Source organism: Marmota monax, unplaced genomic scaffold, assembly GCF_021218885.2.
Source record: "Marmota monax isolate L192 unplaced genomic scaffold, Marmota_monax_Labrador192_F-V1.1 WCK01_AAM20220418_F8-fsc00060, whole genome shotgun sequence".
Lineage (NCBI taxonomy): Eukaryota > Metazoa > Chordata > Mammalia > Rodentia > Sciuridae > Marmota > Marmota monax.
The window spans coordinates 3,779,429-3,803,055 of NW_026692826.1; the positions used below are offsets into that span (position 1 = coordinate 3,779,429).

General features: G+C 35.8%; 1 protein-coding gene across 7 annotated transcripts in view; it reads right to left on the minus strand.

The window, feature by feature from the left end:
- Positions 1 to 23,627, minus strand: part of Rttn (rotatin) — a 158,558-nt gene that overhangs the window by 109,605 nt on the left and 25,326 nt on the right. For all 7 annotated transcript variants that reach the window (XM_046448652.2, XM_046448649.2, XM_046448650.2 and 4 more), the window contains 7 exons: positions 13,935 to 14,147; positions 12,623 to 12,735; positions 11,661 to 11,787; positions 6,180 to 6,305; positions 5,323 to 5,439; positions 4,195 to 4,334; positions 1,161 to 1,332 (listed from right to left, as the gene is read on the minus strand). In XM_046448652.2, coding sequence (XP_046304608.1) covers positions 1,161 to 1,332; positions 4,195 to 4,334; positions 5,323 to 5,439; positions 6,180 to 6,305; positions 11,661 to 11,787; positions 12,623 to 12,735; positions 13,935 to 14,147 — 1,008 coding nt within the window. The remainder of the gene's footprint in view (positions 1 to 1,160; positions 1,333 to 4,194; positions 4,335 to 5,322; positions 5,440 to 6,179; positions 6,306 to 11,660; positions 11,788 to 12,622; positions 12,736 to 13,934; positions 14,148 to 23,627) is intronic.

Genomic DNA, 23,627 nt, shown 5'->3' on the forward strand with positions numbered 1-23,627 from the left:
TCCCAAAGCCACCAGCTGGAAATGCCCTGGCCTTTTACCTTCCTACCTTCTGAAAGACCCTGAAATAGACAAGTCCAAGAAGTGACAGAGCCTGCTACTAGCTCATGTCATGGCAGCACAGAGTCTGAAATATCAAACCCAGCAACACAAACACAATAAAGACAACCTCCTTTCTCCCACCTAATGCTATCATCTAGCCTAAGGACTCACAAAAGACAAAATTTTCCCTCCCCACCTTCCAACAAACTACACACAAGATAAACAGTGACTATCAGTGGTTTAGTACAAAGCAGTTCCCCAACTGGACCTTACATGTGGCCAGAGGAAGACTCTCCAGTCTTTCTGCCAGGACTGTCATCTGGCCCTTAACATTTAGATTAGGAAACAACTAATGTGTTTCCTCTTAAAAATAAACAAACAAAACAACAACAACAACAACAAAAAATTGTACTGGCACTGGTGAACTTATCTAAACTTAAATAAAAACTGACAGGTTGCAAACTTGAAGTGAAATGAGAAACTACAAAACACAGGAATGTATTAATGGAGATAATGGTCAACTTTCTTCAGACTTTTCTATGTGTCCCACATGATGTACAGCATTCCTGATTAAAGACAGGGAAATGGATGCTAAACTTGTGAAGCTATTTAAGATTTAGGAAAAAAGATTAACAACAACAACAATCTCAGAAACATCATAATATTTAAGAGAAACTGCCTCTGCATTCTATATTATGTTTTTTTGTTGAGATGAAGAGGTGAAACTTTTTGTCAAAAGAACTTCTCCCTTTTTTGCTATTATAGGCAATTGCAATATAGGAAGAATTTTCAATAGTTTTTATGTCAGTTATATTTATTTTTAAATCCTCACAAAATTTCTTTGTACTATATTTGCCTTATGTTATATTTAAGACACTATTCAAAACAATTTGCATATCTAATATATACACTAAATTAAAAGGGACACAAATGCTGGCATACAATACATACGCAGGACATACTTGTTCAATTAACAAATATAGCTAGAAGTGAGAAGAACCCAGCCCTGAATCACCACCATCCTCCCCCCAGCACATATAACCTAAAGAATGTCATAAAAATATGTGATGTACAAATGCGTCAAAGAACCACAGAGTACAAACTAAAAAAGTCACAGTTACCTTAATAAGCAATTCTTTTCTGTCATCCAGTTTGAGTTCAATAGGTTTCTTCACAATAAATAGATTAGTAACTCTGGAAAGAATTCTGGCATCTATTATGGGGCGTTTTGTATCGGCCCCTTCTTCATTGGCAAGATAAAATGCTAAAAGCTTCAAAGCTAGTGAACGGACCCTAAAAACAGGAAGCACTTAAGTCAATACTTTGTAATATTTAAGTATCTATAGAAAAGGCCTATAATTCCCAAGAATTATTGTATGTCAACACAGCAAATTAGTCATACTTATTAATACTGCCTTACCAAAAATATTTTCCTTTTTCTATTAAAGTCTTTCACATATGACTAAAATTATTTATTCAATTAAAAATAAACATCCAAAATCAGGAATTACCAATTTGATAGACTAACTGAGACTACATAGTACAGTCAACTTAAAGACAATCTGAAAATTAAATTTTTAACTTCTGATTTCAAATCTAGTGATCTATCTCAATCTCAAAACATATCAGGGATTCATGACCAGATCCCAAATAATAAATTTAAATAAATAATTCCAAATAATAAATCTAAAACTCTAGGAGAGTAATTAAGCTAATAACTAAAGTACAACATTATTACAATGTTTGAAAATGTTCTTACATTTGGGTCAAACAGACTCCTTTCAAATACAAAAATTTCTTTTATAATTCTTTATATAAAATAGAACAGAATTAAAAGTCAGTTAAATGGGGAGATGAAAGTTTTTTAAGAAAAAATTAAACATTACATGCCACTAGACAATGCACTGAAAAACAGAAAACCATCCAATGGACAAAGGTCATTAGTAGGAGAAACTGGAATAAACATGTCATCTTTCACTCCTCTGGTAGGTTCTCTCCAACTACCAGGAAATACAGCAATTTTAACTAATAGTACAAGCCACCAGATTTTAAGTACTACCCACAAGACCATAGCTACAACATGACCTCTCTCCAACAGACTAGAAAAGTTACCTTGCTGTTTGTGGACCTGTCACCCTGAAGTCACCTAAATTGTTAACATTTATCTCACTTTATTAAAAACCAATAATAAAGTATAATTGTTAATAAGATCTATCTTTCCAATTATAGGCCAAATTCTGGAAGGGCAGAGCCCAAGTCAGTGTTGACATTCCCACATTTGACCACACCTTGTGGGCAAATGGAAACATTCAAAGACTTTCTGAAACTAATATAAGGTATTTACTACACTATTATTAACAGATTTCATCTCTAGAAGACTAACACTTACTCTAAGATGGTAACTTTCTCTCTCTCAAATTTGCTGAGTTACCTCATACAAGCTTAGCAAGGCTAGAACATCTAAACTGGATGTTTGCTATGGTGCAAAATCGTAATCCTACGACTCAGGAGGCAGAGTGACACATGATTACTTAAGCCAGGAATCTGAGACAAGCCTGGGTAACACAGAAGACCCAGCTGGCAGGGCACAGGTGTAGACATGTACTTGTTCCTTTTTTCTACACCAATAATACCTATATAAACATCTGGGATTCTAAATTTATGGGTAGTTTCAACCCCTAGAAAAGAAGGGTAGAAATAGAAACATGTAAAGCATATCTTCGTGCATCTTCTTTTCTGACATAAATTTGGTATATTTTTAGGTTTAGCACAGGGTAGCAAAATTCACTTGTCCCAATAATGTATCCAATTTTCTCACTACTTTTTGAGTATTTTTATGTATAAAGTACTCAATTTCTGAAGATACAAAGATTGGCCAATAATAGGGTTCCTGCCTACATGGAATTTAGAGAATTAATGGGATGGGACAGAATTAATCAAATAAGGAAAATGAATGTGTAATTCAAATTATTTTAAGTTCTTTATAACACAGAATTATTTTATCCAGAAAGTCCTGGCCTTGTCCTAAGCTCCTGGGGACATCCTGCCTGTTAAGAGTATCTTTGTTGACCTAGGGACCTTGGGTCCCCTCAAGTGAACAAGAAATAAACTTCCATTGTGTTAAATTGCTGAACTTGGAGATTAGAATAAGTGATAATTTTACACTAGTACATGATAAACACCCTGCTCAGGAACTATGAAACGTGTGGAGGCAAGTTCCATCTGCCCTAATTTTTCTATAACTCTACTCTGCATACCTTACAGATATTTTTTAGAATCTCTTCCATTGATTTTCCTCCTTCCATCTCCTTAATGCTTTAGTTTATTTCTACCTACTTTCTTATTTTCAGTCTAATCATCTATTTCCAAATAAACTGCTATATTATCCTAATGTAAGGTTTGGAGAAAAAAATTAGCCATTTGTCAAAAGAATGTCTGCTTATCCTGCCAGCCTTTTCAATTGACTCTTCTTCATCACTGCTTGTCCATGTTGACTCTAAACTTGTTTCTCTTCTCAATTAAGGAAAATCTAACCACTGTTGCCTGAAGAGAGCAATAGAGAAGATTCATGTTGCACTGACAGAGAAAGAAGGAAATTGCAAATTGCTCTTTCTTTTCTTTTACTTCAAAATATCTACTCTAACAACAGTCAAGGAAAAGACCATTTTAGTTTCTCACAAACTGAGGTGAAAATAATTCACCACTCTATGAGTTATCTCATACAAGCTTAGCAAGGCTTTCCAAATACTTTTTGGAAAACTTAATTTTCAGAACAGATGTTTAGAAAAGGATCATTTCAAGAACTAATAATTTCTAAAGAAAAGATGAGAATACACTATAGTTTTCCAACTTACTAATCTCCATGGTTCTCCAACTTGCCTATAGCACTAGTGAACAGCACTGAGTGGCAGAACTTCAACACAGACTCATCTGGCAAGGGATGAGTAGGCTACAAAATGGATGAAATATTTCAAGAAAACATCAAGAACACCTTGCATCTGCTTGATTTCACATATTAGTTTCTTCCATCAACAACACAGAATAATCTTCCATTACATCCTTTAGTCTGATGCTCCTTCAGATTGATAAAATTACCACACTTCCTTAGAAGGTTTCCATTTATCTTTTATATTCAAAACATCACACAGTACTCACGATAGCTTTTTCACCAGCAAGAGTCGCAGGACAGACTTTAGCCGGGTAGTACAAGGAAGGATGCCTTCTCCTGCCTCAGAACCCGCTTGGCTCAGAAGGAGAATGCAGTTACCCAAAGAGTCTTCTAGGTCGGCATAACCCTAATAATTTTTTAAGAGAAATTCTTATTTAAATCTATACATATTAGTTTTTCAACCTATAAATAATAATTGTAGGTAAACTCATAAATTGTAATAAATAAACTCATAAATAATAATTGTCATACAACTCATAAATTTTTTATAATTCAACTGAATAAACCAGTGACTTTTTAAAATAACCTATATAAAGTAAGGATTCTAAATAGAACTGTATTTTAAAAAAAAAAAAAAAAAGAACAACTATATTTAAACAATAATACTAAAGAACTTCAGGAAATTATGTCAACATTCTTGAAACGTGCAGATTTTTTCTATTTTCCACGATGTAGTGGTGGAAGGTCCCCTAGATGAGGTTCTTCACTCTGTCCCATGGTAAAAGAGAGTGATACAAATACTCTGTACGTGACACAGGTCCTGTGAGCTTCAATGATGGAGGCCTGGGTCCTGGGTTCTGGGGTTTTCCTGAAAAAGGGCTATGCCTATGGTGGTATCTCCTATCTCCACCTTTTCATCTGAGGGAGGTAAGGATCTGAACTTCCCTCATCCTTCTTTTATCCAGAAAGATTGCTCAAAAAGCATTGTTTCTAAGAGCTTGTTAATCAAGAAATCACTCAAACCATACACGGGCACACACAGAACTCATGAGGCAGATTAGTAATGTAATTAATGTCTGCTTGGAAAGCACTGTAAGCTATGCATAAATCCTTTATAGAAGGTTGAGTTCTGTTTTTCACATCAATACTAACAGCCTGCACCTCACTTTTTAACCTCCCACCTGCATAAAGCATACATGGACAAATTAGCTCTCCTCGTTTAACCTTCTGCCAGAAATAAAACAGCCACCCCTTTCTGTTCACTTATCCACAGTGCCTTCACAGCACCTCTTCATTTTTCTCACAACATGACAGTTATGCTGCTTGCATGCTTTTAATCAATCACACTCAGCCAAAGATAAATGGTATTATAAAAGGTGAACTACACAGAGTACCTGCAGTACTGGAAGGACAGGACAGAGAGACTCGATAAACTTGTTCCAGGTCAGCAGTGTCATCATCATTCGTCCCTGAAGCAGATACAGCAGAATGGCCTTGGCAGCAGCATTCACCTGCTCAACAACAGACACAATGGTCCACCAACACGAGCTACAGACACAATGGTCCACCAACACGAGCTGTCCCGCTCACACACCTGCAATGCTTCACACAACCTAGAAAGGCCCACAACTAGTATCTCTGTCTTTAAATGTTCCTATTTCCACAGCATCATCTTACATTTTGTCCCTTAATGACTTCCACTTAGTGATTTTCTCCCTTAATGATCTCCACTTTTCTATCTTTATAAATAAAAATAAAAATTTGTCATAACCTACTTACTATCACTATGGTTCTCTGTATATCAGATAAAAACCATAAGTAAATTGACCTGAATTCTTAAAGATCAAGTGCATTTTATATTTATATTCCCACACTGTCTTTAGTATTTCTTTATATAAAGAACATCCCAACTAGCTGGACACAGTGGCGCACACCTATAATCCCAGCACTTTAGGAGGGTAAGGCAGGAGGATTACAAGTTCAAAGCCAGTCTCAGAAACTTAGCAAGACCCTGTCTTAAAATAAAACTAAATAAATAAATAAATAAAGCACTGGGGATGTGACTCAATGATTAAGCACCCCTGGGTTCAATTCCTGGTTATAAAAAAAAAAAAAAAAAAAAAAAAAAAACCTCAACTAAACAAATATATCAAAGACAAATATCAGTTTCTCATGATAATTTACAATTTTATTAGAATATTACCTTCATTTGGCTGTGTAATATTTTACACTTATTTTTAACATGTCATACCTCATTTTGGGGTTCTTGCATACCAAAAGCAGAAATTTCATACAGAACTTTTGGATGAAGTAGAAAATGAATTCCATTACAAAGTGAAGATACAGGCTTAGTGACATTATGGACACCTAAACATTCCTGTAGAATAACACAAAATTTATTTTTAAAATTAGTGGCAGTCATTTTCCAAAAGGTTCCTCTTTCTTCTAATTATAATTCACTTCTAATTTTAGTTTTCACTTCATCACAACTTACTTTTAATTAATGGCGTAAAAAGAATTTTCTATTTTGTAATGTTTGAGTCTGTACGAGAAGTATATTATATGCTTCTGCCAACATACCTAATTCTGAAAAAATTAAATAACCAAACTGCTGAACAAAATAAGAAACTCATCCTAATTTGCATTTAATTTACTGAGGTTTAAAAAAACAAAATTCAAGTTAAAAGACTAATTATTGTTGAGGGACACATATATCCAAGTAATGACTCTACACTACTTCTTAGAAGAAATATCACAAATTCTTTTCTCAATTTATGATAAAGAATAACATTTTGTTAAAAGCTACTAGAAACATTAGTAGAATTTAAATACAACATAGAAGGTGAAAATGCAAGCAATAATGAGTTATATAAATATTTTTTCATCATGCAAATTACTACTCTCTAACCACTAGTAGTAATTCCAGTTCAAAAAATTATATACACACACACACAACACACACACACATCCTACATAAAGTTTTTCTTTTCAACTATTAACTTTATACCACAGACAATTTTGTATCTGAAAGAGCAAATGCCACTGGAGAAAATCAGCGTACTGCAGATCAAAGAAAACAACAGCATCATAGCAACTCCCCAAGACTGAATTAAACCACAGTGCAAGGGCAGCATGTTGGGGTAAGAACACTGTGGTAAATGCCAGTAGGCACTCAGTGCAAGCAATCAGGTGAAAACCTGAAATATCAGTTTCTAGAACAAAAAGAAAATTAATAAAAAGAAAAGACTGCAGCAGCACACTTGGCACAACAAGCTGAATTCTCCCACCAAATTTAATAAAAACAGGTTCTGCCCAACAATTCACAATCCAAACAGAAAATAAGCTCAGATACAATGAGATGAGCCATTGCAAGAGAAGTCCAGCACCCTCTATTGCAGATAGTGAGAGTAGGAAAGTGATGACAATTTAAAAAGACTCACTGTTTAGACTTCTTGAGTAGAATCTAGAAACGCCTGTCATTTACCTTTTTCATACTGATCTACACTTTTTTTTCCCATTCATTGGTCTTGTTTTTGGTATGCTGGCTTCCTGAGTACCCAAGACCCAATAGCCACTTATGCTTTTCTTTTCACTGGATCAAGGGGTGCCCACGTACTCTAGTCAGTCTGTGCACAGGAGTGAGACTGGAGGTCTGGGCTGTGGGAACCACAACTGCCAGTCTACAAGTCTGCAAGCTAAGGGTGCTTTCATTTGCATTTGGTGATCTCGGCTCTGGGATAAGCAGCATGCTGAAAAAGTTCAGAGATGGGCACTATCAAGGTCGGGTGGAAAGCACTAAACCCACCACAGCCTACCGAGGGAACCCACACAACCTGCCCCATCGCCAGAGGTGCCTGGAAGTCAAACTGATGCATCCCACACACATCCCTCAGCACACAGACTGAAGCTCTTGGAACAAGTCATGCGGCACAGTCCAAACCAGTCTATAAGCTGCAGGGTGAGAGGGCAGAGGGCTGGACAGCAGCTGTGCCAGACTTCTACTCCCATCCAGGTCATAATAACAAAGCCACTTTGAGGGCTCCAAAACAGACAACACTCCCCCAACAGATGCTGCCAGGCAAAGGGGGTGAAACTCAACAAAGCCCTAACAAGTTTGGCCAATCTGGGTCAAAGCTGAGAAAAAATAAACAGAACAATGTTACTGTCACACAAACTGCTTCACAGCTACGTATTCTAAATTCAAAAACCTGGAGAGAAATGTCTCCACTCTAAAAATTTCAGCTAGAAGAAAACCAAATCTCTTTTTATGACTGCTATTGCAATAACTACTTGGTTTAAACTCATTTCTAGTGAACTCCCAAATATTGTATTTTTACACTTCTAATTTTACATGTTTCGTCACTTAATTGGACCCTCTCCCAACAGTTCTTCTCTTGTTCACTGACTTCATTCCCTTTTCCTCTCCTTCATCCTTTTTCTTTCTTCATACTATCTTTTTTCTCCCTTCCCTCCCCCACACCCTTTTTTTTTCTTTTATTTTTTATCCCTTCTTCCAATTGAATTTAGTCTGTTATATTTAATATTTAATTTCTTCAGCCCATTCTGGATTATTTCTCACTTTAGCTGAGAGGTGTAGAGAGGTCAGCAGTAGCAGCTTCATGGAGTATGCTGATGCGGACTGCTCTTGAATCACCACTCTTTCTGGCAGTTACTATCTCCTCCCAAAGTGGTACTGGCAGTTGGACATGAGGCTCTGATTATGCTGACTGGACATGCTGAAGCTAAGATATTCCCCAGCCTGGGACTAATACTAAAGATACAATTAACCACTAAAGGACCCGGCATGTAAAAGGAATGTACAAACATGGGACATCAGAAAACATGAAGAAACAGTCCAACAAGACACCTCCAAAATTTATAGTCCCCCAAAAAGTGAATCCACAGATACTGAAGTAGAAGAAATTCAAGACAAAGAAACCAAAGAATCACTTGCTGAAATAATTAGAACAAGATCTAAGCAGATCTAAGGAATGAACTATAGAAAAAAGTATAGAATGTGAAAAAGCATTTCGATAAAGAGACAGAGGTTTTGAATAAGAGTAAAACAGAAATCTTAGAAATGAAAGACTTGATAAATCTAATTTTAAAAATTCAGTTGAAAGTCATAGCAATGGATCAGATCAAGAACAAAACCAACTCTCAGAGCCTGAAAACGATGGCTGGCCTTGAATATTCAGACTGTATTAAAGGAAAAAAACATTGTTTTCCAAACTTTGAAAATATTATGGACATGTAGATATAGGAGACATTTAGAATCCCAACTAGACAAGATCAAAAAAGAAATTCTCCACAACAAATTATGAATAGAATGCTAAATATACAGAATAAAAATAGAATTTTAAAAGTCTCAAGAGAAAAACAAGTCACCTTTAGAGATAAACCAATCATATTAGCATAAGATTTCTCAGAAACCCTAAAAATCCAAGAGGTCATAGAATAATGTGTTTCAAGAACTAAATGAAAATTACTACCAAACAACATTGCTATATCTAGCAAAGCTATCCTTCAGAATTGAAGGAAACTTAAAACCTTTCAAGGTAAGTATAAACTAAAAGAATTTATAACAACTAAGCCAGTAACTCAAAATATCTTAAAAAATCTTACACAGAGAAGTTAAAAAACAAAAACACCAGAGCTCAGGAAAGATAAATGTCATTAAAAGAGTAATTAAGTAAAAAAAAAATAGAATTAGATTAAACATTAGAAATAAATCAAAAAGACAAGAAACAATAAACATTTCTCTATAATAATTCTAAATATAAAAGGTCTCAGCTCTTTAATTAAAAGACAGACTGGTAAAGTAGATTTTTAAAAAAGACTCAACTGCACGTTATCTGCAAGAAACAAATTCCTCAAAGAAGGGAGACTTCTCCAAATGCATTCTACTGTCATGTACAGCTAATTATAACAAATAAAAAAATTTAAAAAGAACCACTGAGATCATGAAGTAGAAAAGCAACTGGGAAAAAAAAGATAAAGACATGGAGAGAGTAGACAGGATAGGAGGAAAGCAATATTCAAATTAATAATGACTGAAAATTATACAGGAATACAGACAGAGACAGACATGAGTGTTGCATTGAAAAGTCCTAGGCAAAATAAATTTTAAAAACAAGTGTGCAGAGTAATACACTGTAATGAAACTATGGAATGCCAGAGAAAAGATTTTTTTTAATTTAAAAACAAAAAAACAATAGAGGGAAAAAATACACTGATGCATCTATGTTTCGGTGACATTGTATCTGCAGCACCTAGAACAGTGTCTGGCTTAGAATGGATACTCAATAAATATCTGTAGAAGAGAAAAAAAAAAAAAGAACAAATCCTAAATGTGGGACAAAGATGATGTACAAAAACATTCACTGCTGTACTATATATGAAGATAAAAAATTGGAAACAGTTTATATGATAGAAAACTGACTAATTGTTACAAAAATCATGTTATAAAATTGTGGTGGAATATTATGCAATGATTAAATATTGTAAGTGACATGTTTATAAAAATGTGACAAATGCTTGTAATATAATAAAAAAGTAAGAAGCAAAAAAAATACAAAGAAATTATAATTTAGCTGGTAGCAAACTAATCAAAAGCAGAAGTCTAACAAGAATTAAGCAACACTGGAAAAGTACTAAGGACACACAGCAGTCATTCTATAATTCTATTTCAGGAAAATTATTATTCAAGAGTAAAGTGAAGGGCTAGAGATGTAGCTCAGTTAGTAGAGTGCTTGTCTAGCATGTGCAAAGTCCTGAGTTTGATCCCCAGCACCACAAAAAAGTAAAGTGAAATCAAAACATTTCCAAACATAGGCACAAAGTCAGAAAATACTGAAAAACGTACTTTAGTAAAAAGGACTCAATCACACTAGGGATATAGTTCAGTGGTAGAGTGCTTGTCTAACCCTGTGTTGGACTCCTAGCACCACCAAAAAAAAAAACAGTGTGTGGGTATGTATGGTGTGGGGCTAAACCTAAATATTTACCAGAAAAAAAAAAAAAAAAAAGCTATTCAAGCTTAACAATATGGAAGAATAAACTAGGTGGACCTCAAATCCTACCATGAAATGAAAAGAACAACTGGTAAAATCATGTGTGGTATGACATATAGTTTTTAAAAAGAGAAAACAATAGTATATCATACTTAAAGATATGTATATAGTAAACATATACATTAAAAAATGGATGGGAAGGACACAGACCAACTTTATGAGTGGCCACGCTGCACTGGAGGAAGAAGAGTGAAGAGAAAAGAAAGAAGCTTCCACTCTGCAGTATTTCTATTTGTGTGAATAAAAACAGATCAGAAGTGGGCCAAGAGCTCAGTGGTAGAGTGCTTTGCCTGGCATGCTCGAGATTCCAGGTTTGATCTTCAGAACCACAAAAATAAATAAATAAATACATTAAAATGGATCAGAAGTAAAAAATGGCAAAATACAAACATTTGTTATACATAGTACATACAAGAATGTTAAAATATAATAAAGCAATTCAATTGCTAGACTTACTAAGCTAAAGGAATTTAGTAGTATCATATTTCCTAAAAAGAACAAATAACATTTTTTTAAAAATAGTACATATTTCCTAGAATTGACATGTATTTTTATAGAATATTGTTATTTTATATCTCACGCAAAAGGTCAAGTAATTTAATTCTGGAAGACTAATAAGAGAACCCATTACTAGTTCTCAAAACAAAACCAACCGCCACCTTAACCATCTCCAGACAGCAGTTGTAAGTTTCAGCTTTCACTTGTGGCAATGGGTGGGACAACATGTGCAGGAACACTTTCTGACTTTCTCCTTGCAGCAGTGGACTGGCCTGTGCAGATTTCCAACTGGTAAAAAAGGAAAACATCCAAGATGTGTAAGGCAAGTCAGAGCTAAGAAAAGACTGCAAAGCATACTGAAGGAGACATCTTCCTACTCTACTTCCTCCAGCTGGGATATAACTAAACAGACTACTGGAAATTACCTAAACACTTGTTTTAGAGTAGAAAATGTTCTCAAAGAGAATTTTTTAAAATGCCTTTTAAAATCTCATAATTAATGTTAAACATGTAATAGATTTATTATTACAAAGCAATGAAGATATTAATTTCTAAACAGGAATTTTCTCCAATGTCCTCAAAACAAATTAATCAACAATAGTGCTTTTCAAACTTCCATTTAAGAAAAAGGTATAAAATAATAAGACTTATAAAACTTGAAATGTAAATTATCAATTAAAACTTTAAAGGTAAATAAATGTGTTTGAACATTTGGTCTGGATGGACACCAAAACAAATGTATAAAAATCCAAAGGTTACCATTTTGATTATGGGCATGACATTTTTAAAATTTACTCTTAAATAAACTCTGTGGGGCTGGGGTTGTGGCTCAGTGGTAGAGCACTTGCCTAGTATGTGTGAGGCCCTGGGTTCGATCCTCAGCACCACATAAAAATAAATAAAATAAAGGTATTGTGTCCAACTACAACTTAAAAATAATTTTAAAAAAACTATATGTATACAACGCAGCTATACATATATAGTTTACAAGTCAGACATATGGAAAAGCAATTTAAACTATCAGTAATAAAGATTTAAGGTCATTTTAATTCTCATTACTCCTAAACTTACACACACACAGTGTCCTACAATAACAGAATCATATTAAGAAAGAAAATATTACATCTTTGAACAAATGCAGATGATTTCTTTTATTAGAGGGAAATGCTGATGATAGGAAAAGCTACACAAGGCTTGGTCAGCTAGCTCCACTAATTCTAAGAGATTCTTCTCTCCCTGAAAAAGAAGCAGAATAGGATAATAAATGTTAAGTTCATATACAATAAAATTCTCAACAGCTAACTAAGAAACTCAGAAAAATTATTCAGAGACCCTGAGATCGCTCATATTTGCATACATGTACATCCACTTTCTCAACAAGCAACCTAAAAATGCCAAACTGGGAGTAGCTCTGGGAACTCCTGTTTCACACCAGCAGGCAGGAAGCTGCAACATAGTTGCCTAGTTCTTTAACCACTAGCTTGGGTCCCTGCATCCCTGCTAAAGGCAGGGTGAGGGTACTCTTCTAACACCCTGACCAGTCCTAGTAGGAACATATAGGACATTTGATACATTGTAATTAAATCACCATGCAGAGTACTACAGAAATAATTCTCCCAAAAGACATAGGCCAGTGGATCAAGGTACTAAAAAGGAAAAGAAAGAAAGTAAAAGAGGAGGAGGAGGAGAAGGAAGAAAAAGTAAATAAGTAAATAAAGGAAAATTATAAATATGAGATTCAGATATACTCCTCTGTAGGGTCCAAAAGGAACAGGATTTTTGTCTCTAATTCTTCGATACCTTCAGGATCCATTTTGATATTCTCAGACAGTAAAACATTATTGTAGTCAACGTCATCTCTAAGACCCACTAATCCTCTCATTGACAGCATACCAACTAATGCCCTAACAGTGTTTTTTTTAAAGGGATAAATACAAATACATAACTATTACTACAACATTATACCTAAAGTATCTTATTATTTTATAAGCCATGTAGTTCATAACTGCATTCAATAAAAAAACAGGGTTCTAAGTATGAATATGTAATAAGTGTCTATAAAATAAAAACAAAAAATGTCAGCAAGTATTCCTTAAAATGGTACTCATAATTCTATGGTTACATCAATCATCACTTAGTTTGTATACAGCAAGTTACTTCATTTAGGTACTCACTATTAAGTATTAAGATACTTGGAATTAAATATTTCTTTATTTGAACACTGATATTTAAATAAGCACCATTCATTAATGTGAAGTATTTGTTTTATTTTTATACAAATCATGTCCTTACTTTAATCTACTAATAGATCCACTCAATAATAACATATCTCATCTGTAGCAATTCAATTTTTATATATCCATTAACTTGTGTAGGTTAAATTTTCTGAATACTTCATTACAAGTTTTTAAAAGAGGTATCAACAAACATCTTACCTCCTTCCCCACATCAGACAGGAAGTTACAGGTACATTCAATTGAATAAATAGCCTCTGCAGCTCGTTTATAAATACTGTAGTTTTCAGAATTCAGCTGTTCCAAATAGGCCACAACAGCTTCGTGAATAGTTGGATATTCCAATGAAACAGGCATGTCCAAAGAAAGAAGAAATAATGCTGTTGACATCGTCTCTGGTAAAAACTCACTTGCCTTGATAAATCAAAAAAAATTAGAATTTTGTTTAAGAAATAATTTTATAAAAATATGATAAGACTATAATCTTAATCTAGTCCAACTTCCTTTTTAGTAATTCTCTACCACAAAAATCTAGGCTTTTTTCAAAGAAAATTCTATTTCCCAACATACCATCTACCCCTATGTCATTGTGAAATGCAATTTTTTTTATGTCCAAAATGTCTTACGTCCAAACATCAATTCTTTCTGAAAGCCCAGAATACTGAGTACTTTCTTCTTCCCTTCCCCAAACTAACACCCAGGATTACTCTCTTCCTAAGCTCTGCACAGTTTATCCTTCAAGTACAGGACAAGTCCTTCTTCTCTAAGTAATTACATATATATGCTCACCACTTGCCACAATGACCCAATACAAGTCTGCGACAACAACACTTCCCCTTCACAAAAATGAACACAAACACTGAGATACTACTTATGTACTACTACATATTAAATTGACTAACATTGAATCAGGTAGAACTAGAGTGATCTCAACAGAAATCAACTTTTTGTCTTGTCATTTAAAGGGAAAATACAGGGCTGTGGATGTGGCTCAAGCAGTAGCGCTCTCGCCTGGCATGCGTGCGGCCCGGGTTCAATCCTCAACACCACATACAAACAAAGATGTTGTGTCCGAAAACTAAAAAATAAATATTAAAATTCTCTCTCTCTCTCTCTCTCTCTCTCTCTCTCTCTCTTTTAAAAAAAAATAAATAAAGGGAATATACAACATATTCAAAACAGTTCTAGAATACTCATAAAAGACAATTTTATTATATTATACTTGATTAGATATATTTTATAACTTAAAGGATTTAAAACTAAATCAGCTATTTTTTAGTGATTCTAGTTTGTGGTAAGATTCTAAACATTAGTTAAAGAACTGAAAAGTCTATACTGAGACACCATTTAACAGGTTCACTAATACGGCTGAAAAGCTGTCTTTATGAAGAGGGTGCTGGTCAAGATTAATTTTATGGATGATCTGCTTTAAAGATAATCATGAATGTCTAATATTAAGAGCTGAATCAATTAAAAACTGGCTGAAATAAAATAAGGTTGCCAAATGAAGATCCAAAACTAAAGGAACTGAATTTTTAGGTCACAAAGCAAAAGAAACCTCTAGACTAAGTAAGACAGACACTATGAGAAAGCAAAGAGAAATTTATTACTTTATAAAGAACTAGTGGTGGGGGGAGCAGTACATTATCTGCTCACCTATGAGACACTCACTCAGGATTTATTAATTGAGCTCCCACTAGGTTCTCCCATGTCAGGCACCATTCTGATCCTCAAAATACAGCAGGAAGCAAAACCAAACTTTAACCCTGGCCCTCAAGAAGCTGACATTCCTTCGGGGAAGGCAGAGGGTGAAACAAACCCCACCCCCAAAATCTGTCAGATGTGTCTAGAAGTGCTCAGATGTTTTGAAACAGGAATGTGTTGAGAGCCACAGCCTAAGGGGCCCCAGCAAACTTCCAGCTGCCAGCAAACTTCCAGCTGCCGGCTGATGATTGGCTCACAGCGGCCCCAGCAACATCTAGCTGATTGGCTCCTCGGCCCCAGCAACATCTAGCTGATTGGCTCCTCTGCGGTGATGCTCATTGGGCTGTTTCCCTGCCCTTTCAGACCACGGAGCTGCTCATTGGGGGACTTTTTTGGCTCCGCCCACGTGACCCAGCCAATCGGCCTCAAGAGCAGGAGGATTGTGGGAGGTGGAGAGAAGCTTGTGTGGGAGAGAGAGGCTTGTGGAAAGCCGGTGGTGGCAGTTGAGGCTCTGAGGGTTTTTCCTGAGGAGCTGTTTTGTTTGGCGTGTGTGGTTCTAAAAATAAAGTTAGTTTCTTTTGACAAGTGGCTCCTGATTGTGCCCAGCCAGACTGCGGCAGGAATGGGTAAGGGAGTGGAGGCAGGGGAAGCACTGGCACTTGAAAGCTGAGGTAGAAGGCCTTTCTAACCTAGCGACATGTGAGCAGAAACCTGATAGTTAGAAGCCATGTGGATATCTGGAGGGAAAGCAGTCATGGAGGAGGAAACTTCAAGTACAAAGACTCGGAGAGGCTACATTTTGGCTGCAAAGAGCTCAGGGTAGATAAGTCTGGCCCACAGAGACAGAGAGCAGTGGCATGCCACATCAGGTAAGATTCACTTGCTCACTGATGAAAACTGCTGGAAGGTTTTGACAAAGGATCAGTTTGTGGAGAAAAATGGTAAAGTGCAAAGGTGGAAGCTGGGAAAACAATGAGGAGTTCACTGCAATAACCCAGGCGAAGCTGGAGGATGGGTTTGATTCAGTTCAAATTCAGGGTAGATATTCAAGGATTAAATGGCAAATTCTGCCCAGGGATTGGATCTAGGTGTGACTGAGAGACAGCAATCGAGGCCACCTCTAAGGTTTTTTGCCTTGATCAATAGTTGATCAAGGGGCCATATATATAAACGGTGAAGACAACATTTGGGTAGAGAGACAAAGAGTTAGGTTTGGGACATGAAGCTGGAGGTATTGTCATGGAAGTAAAAACATCAGAAAGAATACTGGATTACGTAAGTTTGGAGTCAGGTGACGTGTCTGATCTGGACAGATACATTTGGGAAATGTCAAATAGAGATGGCATTTAAAGATCATAAATGGGATGACATCTTTTGAGGGCCTTGGTCAGTCCTGGAATTCTACCTTTTTAACAGGAAGATAAAGAAGAATTAGCAAAAAAAAAAAAAGGCTTGGTTACTTGAACACCATGCTAAAATACTATATCATAGTGGATCTAACTCTGAAAAATCTGGGTTTTAGTTTTTAAAAATGTTCTCTAACTTTAGTCAAAAAATAATAACTGCTATGAAATTGAACAAGTATCAAGCAGAACCTACATTTTATAGCACTCAATGAACACTTACTTCCTTTCTGTCCTCCTTTCACTTCACCAAAGAATTCTGACCTTTTTACTCCACATATCTACATCTGAAACTGTCCCTTCAGTAACTCAAAACACAGTCCTAAGTAAGGTCGGAAGCTTAATCCTGGCACGGCTCCATAGGATAATCACATTCATACCCCAGACTTAAATCAGCTGATTACAAGTATAAGCATTAATCACATGTTGTTTAGAACTAAAAGTAAAGGTGTTACAGTGCGCATCCATCACCGATGATGGATGAGAAGAATCAACATCTCCTGCACTGAGGGATCGGTGGTCTATTGCCAATCAGAGCAGAGATGGCATTATCTAAGAGCTGGATAATAAGTGCAGACTTTCCCTAACCTAGACCTCATGAATCAGAATATGCAAAATGTGATTAACAATATTTTTAGGAGGTATGTTTCTACATTGCGCTGAATTAATCAGCTGTACCATGAAAAGCCAAAACTGTGATATATAAATATTTCCTTACCCTCAGTCAGCTTTGCTCACTGAGTAAGAGTAATAGCAGTTATCAGACTACTCTATGATGCTGATTCCAACACAATACAATAAACTGTATGATACAGTTGACAGGATACATAGGTTTTCCATTAGTTCTTCATCCTATAAATTGATCACTGATAATAAGTGCTTATTTATTATATACATATTTATAATAGTTATAAATAATAAATTATTACAGAAGCAACAGTTTTCACTTATAAAAGAGTACTTTTAACTCTCATTTTCAGATGTTTTTCAAAATAAAATTACCTTCATTTGGTTTATAAGTTTGGTAAATTTACCAAACCAAAATATATTTTGCCAAATTATCTTCATTTAAACCTATACATGAGTACTCTCCTATGTCATTTAAAATCAAAAAATATCAGTTTCAAAAAGATCTCTGAGGTCAATTTACCAAATTCAATAAGTCCCTACACAGATCTATGTTTATAAATAGGAATTCAAAAAAACCACTTTAAAGGTTTCAAGTTCTACTTCAGTTGTTGGTGGGCTAGCAACAGGCAGAGGGCAGCAAAACCTTATATTTATGTAAACTGAAGAAACTTAAAAGCATAGTAATCATATTTTTGTTTAGATCATTTTAAAAGTTCTTGGTTAATCAATCAAAGCAAATATAACCACCTATAAACCTTAATTAAAATCCCCTACAATGAGCAAAATTGTTTTAATGAAGCTTAAAATTATATATTTAAGAGCTACCAAAAAGTATAGGTATTTTTTTTTCATAAAGAAAATTACCTTCAAAACAAAACAAAAGCATGGAGTATCAACTTCGCATTATTCTTTTTTTTTTATTGGTTGCTAAAAACATTACAATGATCTTGACATATCATATATCATACATTTGATTCAAATGGGGTATGAATTCTTATTTTTCCCACGTGTACAGACTGCAGGATCACATTGGTTACACATCCACATTTATACATACTGCCATACTAGTGTCTGTTGTATTCTGCTGCCCTTCCTATCCCCTTCCTATCCCCCCTCCCCTCCCATCATCTCTACCCCATCTACTGTAACTCATTTCTCTCTTTTTCCCTTTCCCCTCACATCCTCTTATATGTAATTTTGTATAACAATGAGGGTCTCCTTCCATCTTCCATGCAATTCCCCTTCTCTCTCCCATTCCCTCCCACCTCTCGTCCCTGCTTAATGGTAATCTTCTTCTCATGCTCTTCCTCCCTGCTCTGTTTTGAGTTACCCTCCTTATATCAAAGAAGACATTCGGCATTTGTTTTTTAAGGATTAGCTAACTTCACTTAGCATAATCTTCTCTAATGCCATCCATTTCCCTGCAAATGCCATGATTTTGTTATTTTTTAGTGCTGAGTAATATTCCATTGTGTATAAATGCCACATTTTTTTTATCCATTCATCTATTGAAGGACATCTAGGTTGGCTCCACAGTCTAGCTATTGTGAATTGTGTTGCTATGAACATTGATGTAGCTGTATCCCTGTAGTACGCTCTTTTTAGGTCTTTTGGGAATAGTCCGAGAAGGGGAATAGCTGGGTCGAATGGTGGTTCCATTCCCACCTTTCCAAGGAATCTCCATACTACTTTCCAAATTGGCCACACCAATTTGCAGTCCACCAGCAATGTATAAGTGTACCCTCTTCCCCACATCCTCGCCAGCACTTCTTGTTGTTTGACTTCATAATTGGCTGCCATTCTTACTGGAGATGGTATCTTAAAGTGGTTTTTAATTTGCGTTTCTCTGATTGCTAGAGATGGTGAGCATTTTTTCTTGTATTTGTTGATTGATTGTATATCCTTCTCTGAGAAGTGTCTGTTCAGATCCTTGGCCCATTTGTTAATTGGGTTATTTGTTTTCTTATTGTTTCATTTTTTTATTTTTTTGAGTTCTTTGTATATTCTGGAGATTAGGGCTCTATCTGAAGTGTAAGGGGTAAAAATTTGTTCCCAGGATGTAGGCTCCCTATTTACCTCTCTTATTGTTTCTCTTGCTAAGAAAAATCTTTTTAGTTTGAGTACGTCCCATTTGTTGATTCTTGATTTTAACTCTTATGCTATAGGTGTCCTATTAAGGAATTTGGAGTCCGACCTCACGAGATGGAGATTAGAGCCAACTTTTTCTTCTATTAGACGCAGAGTTTCTGGTTTGATTCCTAGAGCTCCTTGATCCATTTTGAGTTAACTTTTGTGCATGGTGAGAGAAAGGGATTCAGTTTCATTTTGTTGCATATGGATTTCCAGTTCTCCCAGCACCATTTGTTGAAGATGCTATCCTTTCTCCACTGCATGCTTTTAGCACCTTTGTCTAATATAAGGAAGTTCTAATTTTGTGGATTGGTCTCTGTGTCCTCTATTCTATACCATTGGTCTACCCACCTGTTTTGGTACCAGTACCATGCTGGTTTTATTACTATTGCTCTGTAGTATAGTTTAAAATCTGGTATCGCTATACCGCCTGTTTCACTCTTCCTGCTTAGAGTTCAGCAGATGGGATCTCTCCAAAGTGAAATCAGCGAAAACAGGGGTGTGACCCTCAGCCCTCCCTCTCCATACAGCTGGGAAATCTCAAAAATCTCTCCCCAGCTCTCCGTGATGATCAGAGCCGAGGGAAACTTTGCATTATTCTATCATGAACCCAAATCAAAAAAAAAAAAGAAAAAAATTACTAACTTCTATTCTAATTGATTCTATCAAAATAAGCATATAGATTAAATACAATAAACTGTCTGATACAGTTGACAGGATACATAGGTTTTCTATTAGTTCTTCATCCCATAAATTGATCACTGATAATAAGTGCTTATTTATTATATACGTATTTATAATAGTTATAAATGATAAATTATTACAGAAGCAACAGTTTTCACTTATAAAATATTATTCTACAAAGAAAGACACCCACATTTTAAATATAATTATAATCTTATATGACTATAATTCTTCCATTTTTAACGTTTATAGCTTAGAAAATTCTCATTCTTCAAAACCTGTAATCCTAGCAGCTTAGGAGGATGAGGCAGGAGGATCATAAGTTCAAAGCCAGCCTCAGCAAAAGTGCCCCTGAGTTCAATTCCCAGTACCTAAAAGAAAAATTACTTCAGAAACATGACTAATGAATAAAAGTTAAAAATTAATAAGTGATATGGTTTTCTATAAAGCAAAACATAATATTTAAAATTTAATGTTCTATTCTTGTTTTCACATATGATCTAGTAATATGAATCATTTTGAATACACTTATAAAATGGAATAGTGTTTTGTGATAAAAATGAACAAATTGCTGAGCCCATTGGTGCGTACCACCTGTAATCCTCGCTGCTTGAAAGGCTGAGGCAGGCACACTGAAAGTTAGAGGCCACCCAGCCTATGCAACTTAGCAAGGAAGACCCTGTCTCAAAATAAAAAGAGCTGGGGATGTGACTCAGTAGTAAAGCATTTACTTAGCATACAAAAGGCCCTGAGTTCAATCCCCTCTAACTAATACCGCAATATATAATAACAAAAAATTATTGCCACAAGCAACAATAATGATGTACAATAATAATAATAAAAGCAAAGTACTGCAACAAACAACAACAGTAATGAATCCTAAAAAAAAAAAAAAGTCCACTTAAACAATGTTCAAAAACAAGCAAACTGATCTATAGTGATAGAAGTCCTTCCTAAAGAATTTTAGTTTTAGGGAGGAGGAAGAAGTAATGAATTGAAGGGAAGAAGGTTTTGAAATGCTACTGTTTTAACAAGAACTTTTTTCAGGCTGGGCATGGTGGTGCATACGTGTAATCCCAGGGGCTCAGGAGGCTGTGGAAGAGGATTGTGAGTTCAAAGCCAGCTTCAACAATTTAACGAGGCCCTAAGCAACTCACTAAGACCCTGTCTCTAATTTAAAAATATAAAAAAGGGCTGGAGATGTGGCTCAGTGGTTGAGCACTCCTGGATTCACTCCCTGGTGCCAAAAAAAAAAAAGAATTTTGTTCAGGGTGGGAAAGTCACTTTCTTAAAACAGATGGCTTCACTTGCTAAAAAGTCATCAAAGTATATACACTTTTGTAAACTACTACATTATGTATAATGAAAAAAGCATACAAGTCTTTATAGACTTTTAGTTTTTCTTTTAACAATATATTAAAAATCAGTTGAAAACTGATAGCCAAATTACACTATCATACTATACAATTTCAGAAACTGTGATTAGCAAGACATAGAAAAGTTATCGGCCTACATTTTTCAAATTTTGAAAACTGTTTAATTTTAGTAATATTCTCCCATATAACCTCACAATTATCTTTTCCATATACTATATTTTTTGTATCCATTCTGTAGTAAAAATAATGAAATCTGTGAAACTGTATTATTTTAAAATTATGCTTATAATAAAAACATGTTTGAGCATTCTCTGTCTCTATCTGATGTTAATAAGAACCTAAGAATCCAAAATGAGTAAATATGTATATGTACATATTTTAAAATGTTATTCATTAAAACATATGCACAATAAAAACCCTAAATGTCTAATTTCTAGAATGCTTATGCAAACTATAGAATATCTTTATGATGAAATATTTAGTACCCATTAAAATTTATGAAGTGCCTAAGTAACTGGAACATGTATATTAGATAATAGTAAATGTTTAAAATAATAATTTTTACAGATGCTCTCAATTTGATTATTTCCCCCAGTGCTAGGACCTTCAAAACCTTGGGAAGTCTACATACGCACACTCTTGCTACATTCCTACCCTTCATTCTGATTTTAAAGATAAAAGAAAGAAAAGAAAAAAAGCCTCAAAACTAATATTAGACGAGGAGGTTTCAAGATGGCAGAATACAGCAGGTCACCTTCCTGGCTGCTCCATGGCATGAAACCAAGAAAGCAGACCACAACCTCTCAGCAAGATGGGTGGACAACAAAGGTGGGGCAAGGGGTGGGGGCTTTCCTGGAATTTATTACTGGACACTCAGAACAGACTGGGAACTCTCAGGAGGTGGATATAATAAAATAAGGAAGAGATCTCCAGTACCACAGTCGCTGGAGACACCAGCCAGAGGGGTCTCTCCAAGAGCAACGTGGAGGGATAGGGAATTAAAGGAATCCAAATTTTCAGGAGGCCAGAAGTGTGTCTGGCACAGAGCGTTGCGAGATCAAAGACACTCCCCAACTAAACTGAAAGGTGAGATGCACCATGTCCTTGTATGGGAAAGAAGCCGCCATCTCTCCTGCGGCATTCAATGACAGAGTGAGGAACCATTCTGTAGCAGCAGCACAGGGACCAGCAGCTGAGGGAGCTGAGTCCTGGCACCCGAGTCTGGCCTGAAATACAGACCTGGCAAACCCACACTGCACGACACAGAGTGTGTCTAAGTGACCAGGGGGAAATCACACATGGAGAGAGGTTTACGCAGGGGACAACTAACTAGTCAGGGAAACCCACCCACCTCTCCCCTTCCTTTTTAATCCAGCTGCTTGCAGGACCAATTGTGAGAGATGCACATGGCCAGGAAATTGAAAGGGTGGGGGCAAAAGAGACTGAGTTTGAAAACTAAACCCAAGATCAGGAAACACAAGGTCTGCAGGTGATATAGGAGACTAAGAATGGGTTCCTCCACCATGTGAGTGGAACCCAGGGGAGATCCTGGGGTGCAGTCTTCAATGAAGGACCAGCAAGTGCTGAGCCTTGGAGGTGCACTGATTTAGCATCTCCAGACCAAAAGGCATCCAGCGAAGAGCCTGAAGTCTACCTAAGAATGAAGCCCCACTCCAGGAGTTTTGCCTACAGGATTTCCTCTCTCACTCACTCCAGCAACCCCACCCTGAGGGTGGAGCAAGCATCACACTCTAGACCACCACACCTAACGCTGCTGCGAATGGAAGCTGAGAATCTTCTCAATTCCATGGAAACAATTCTTTAACTTCTCACTGAGATCTTTTTTTTTCCCCCCGTTTTTCTTTTCTCTGCTTAATTGTGACCACAATGGTTCATGCACATTTATACATAATCATATTTGGTATTATTTTTCTTTTCTCATTTCTAACATTTTTGAAAACAGTCAT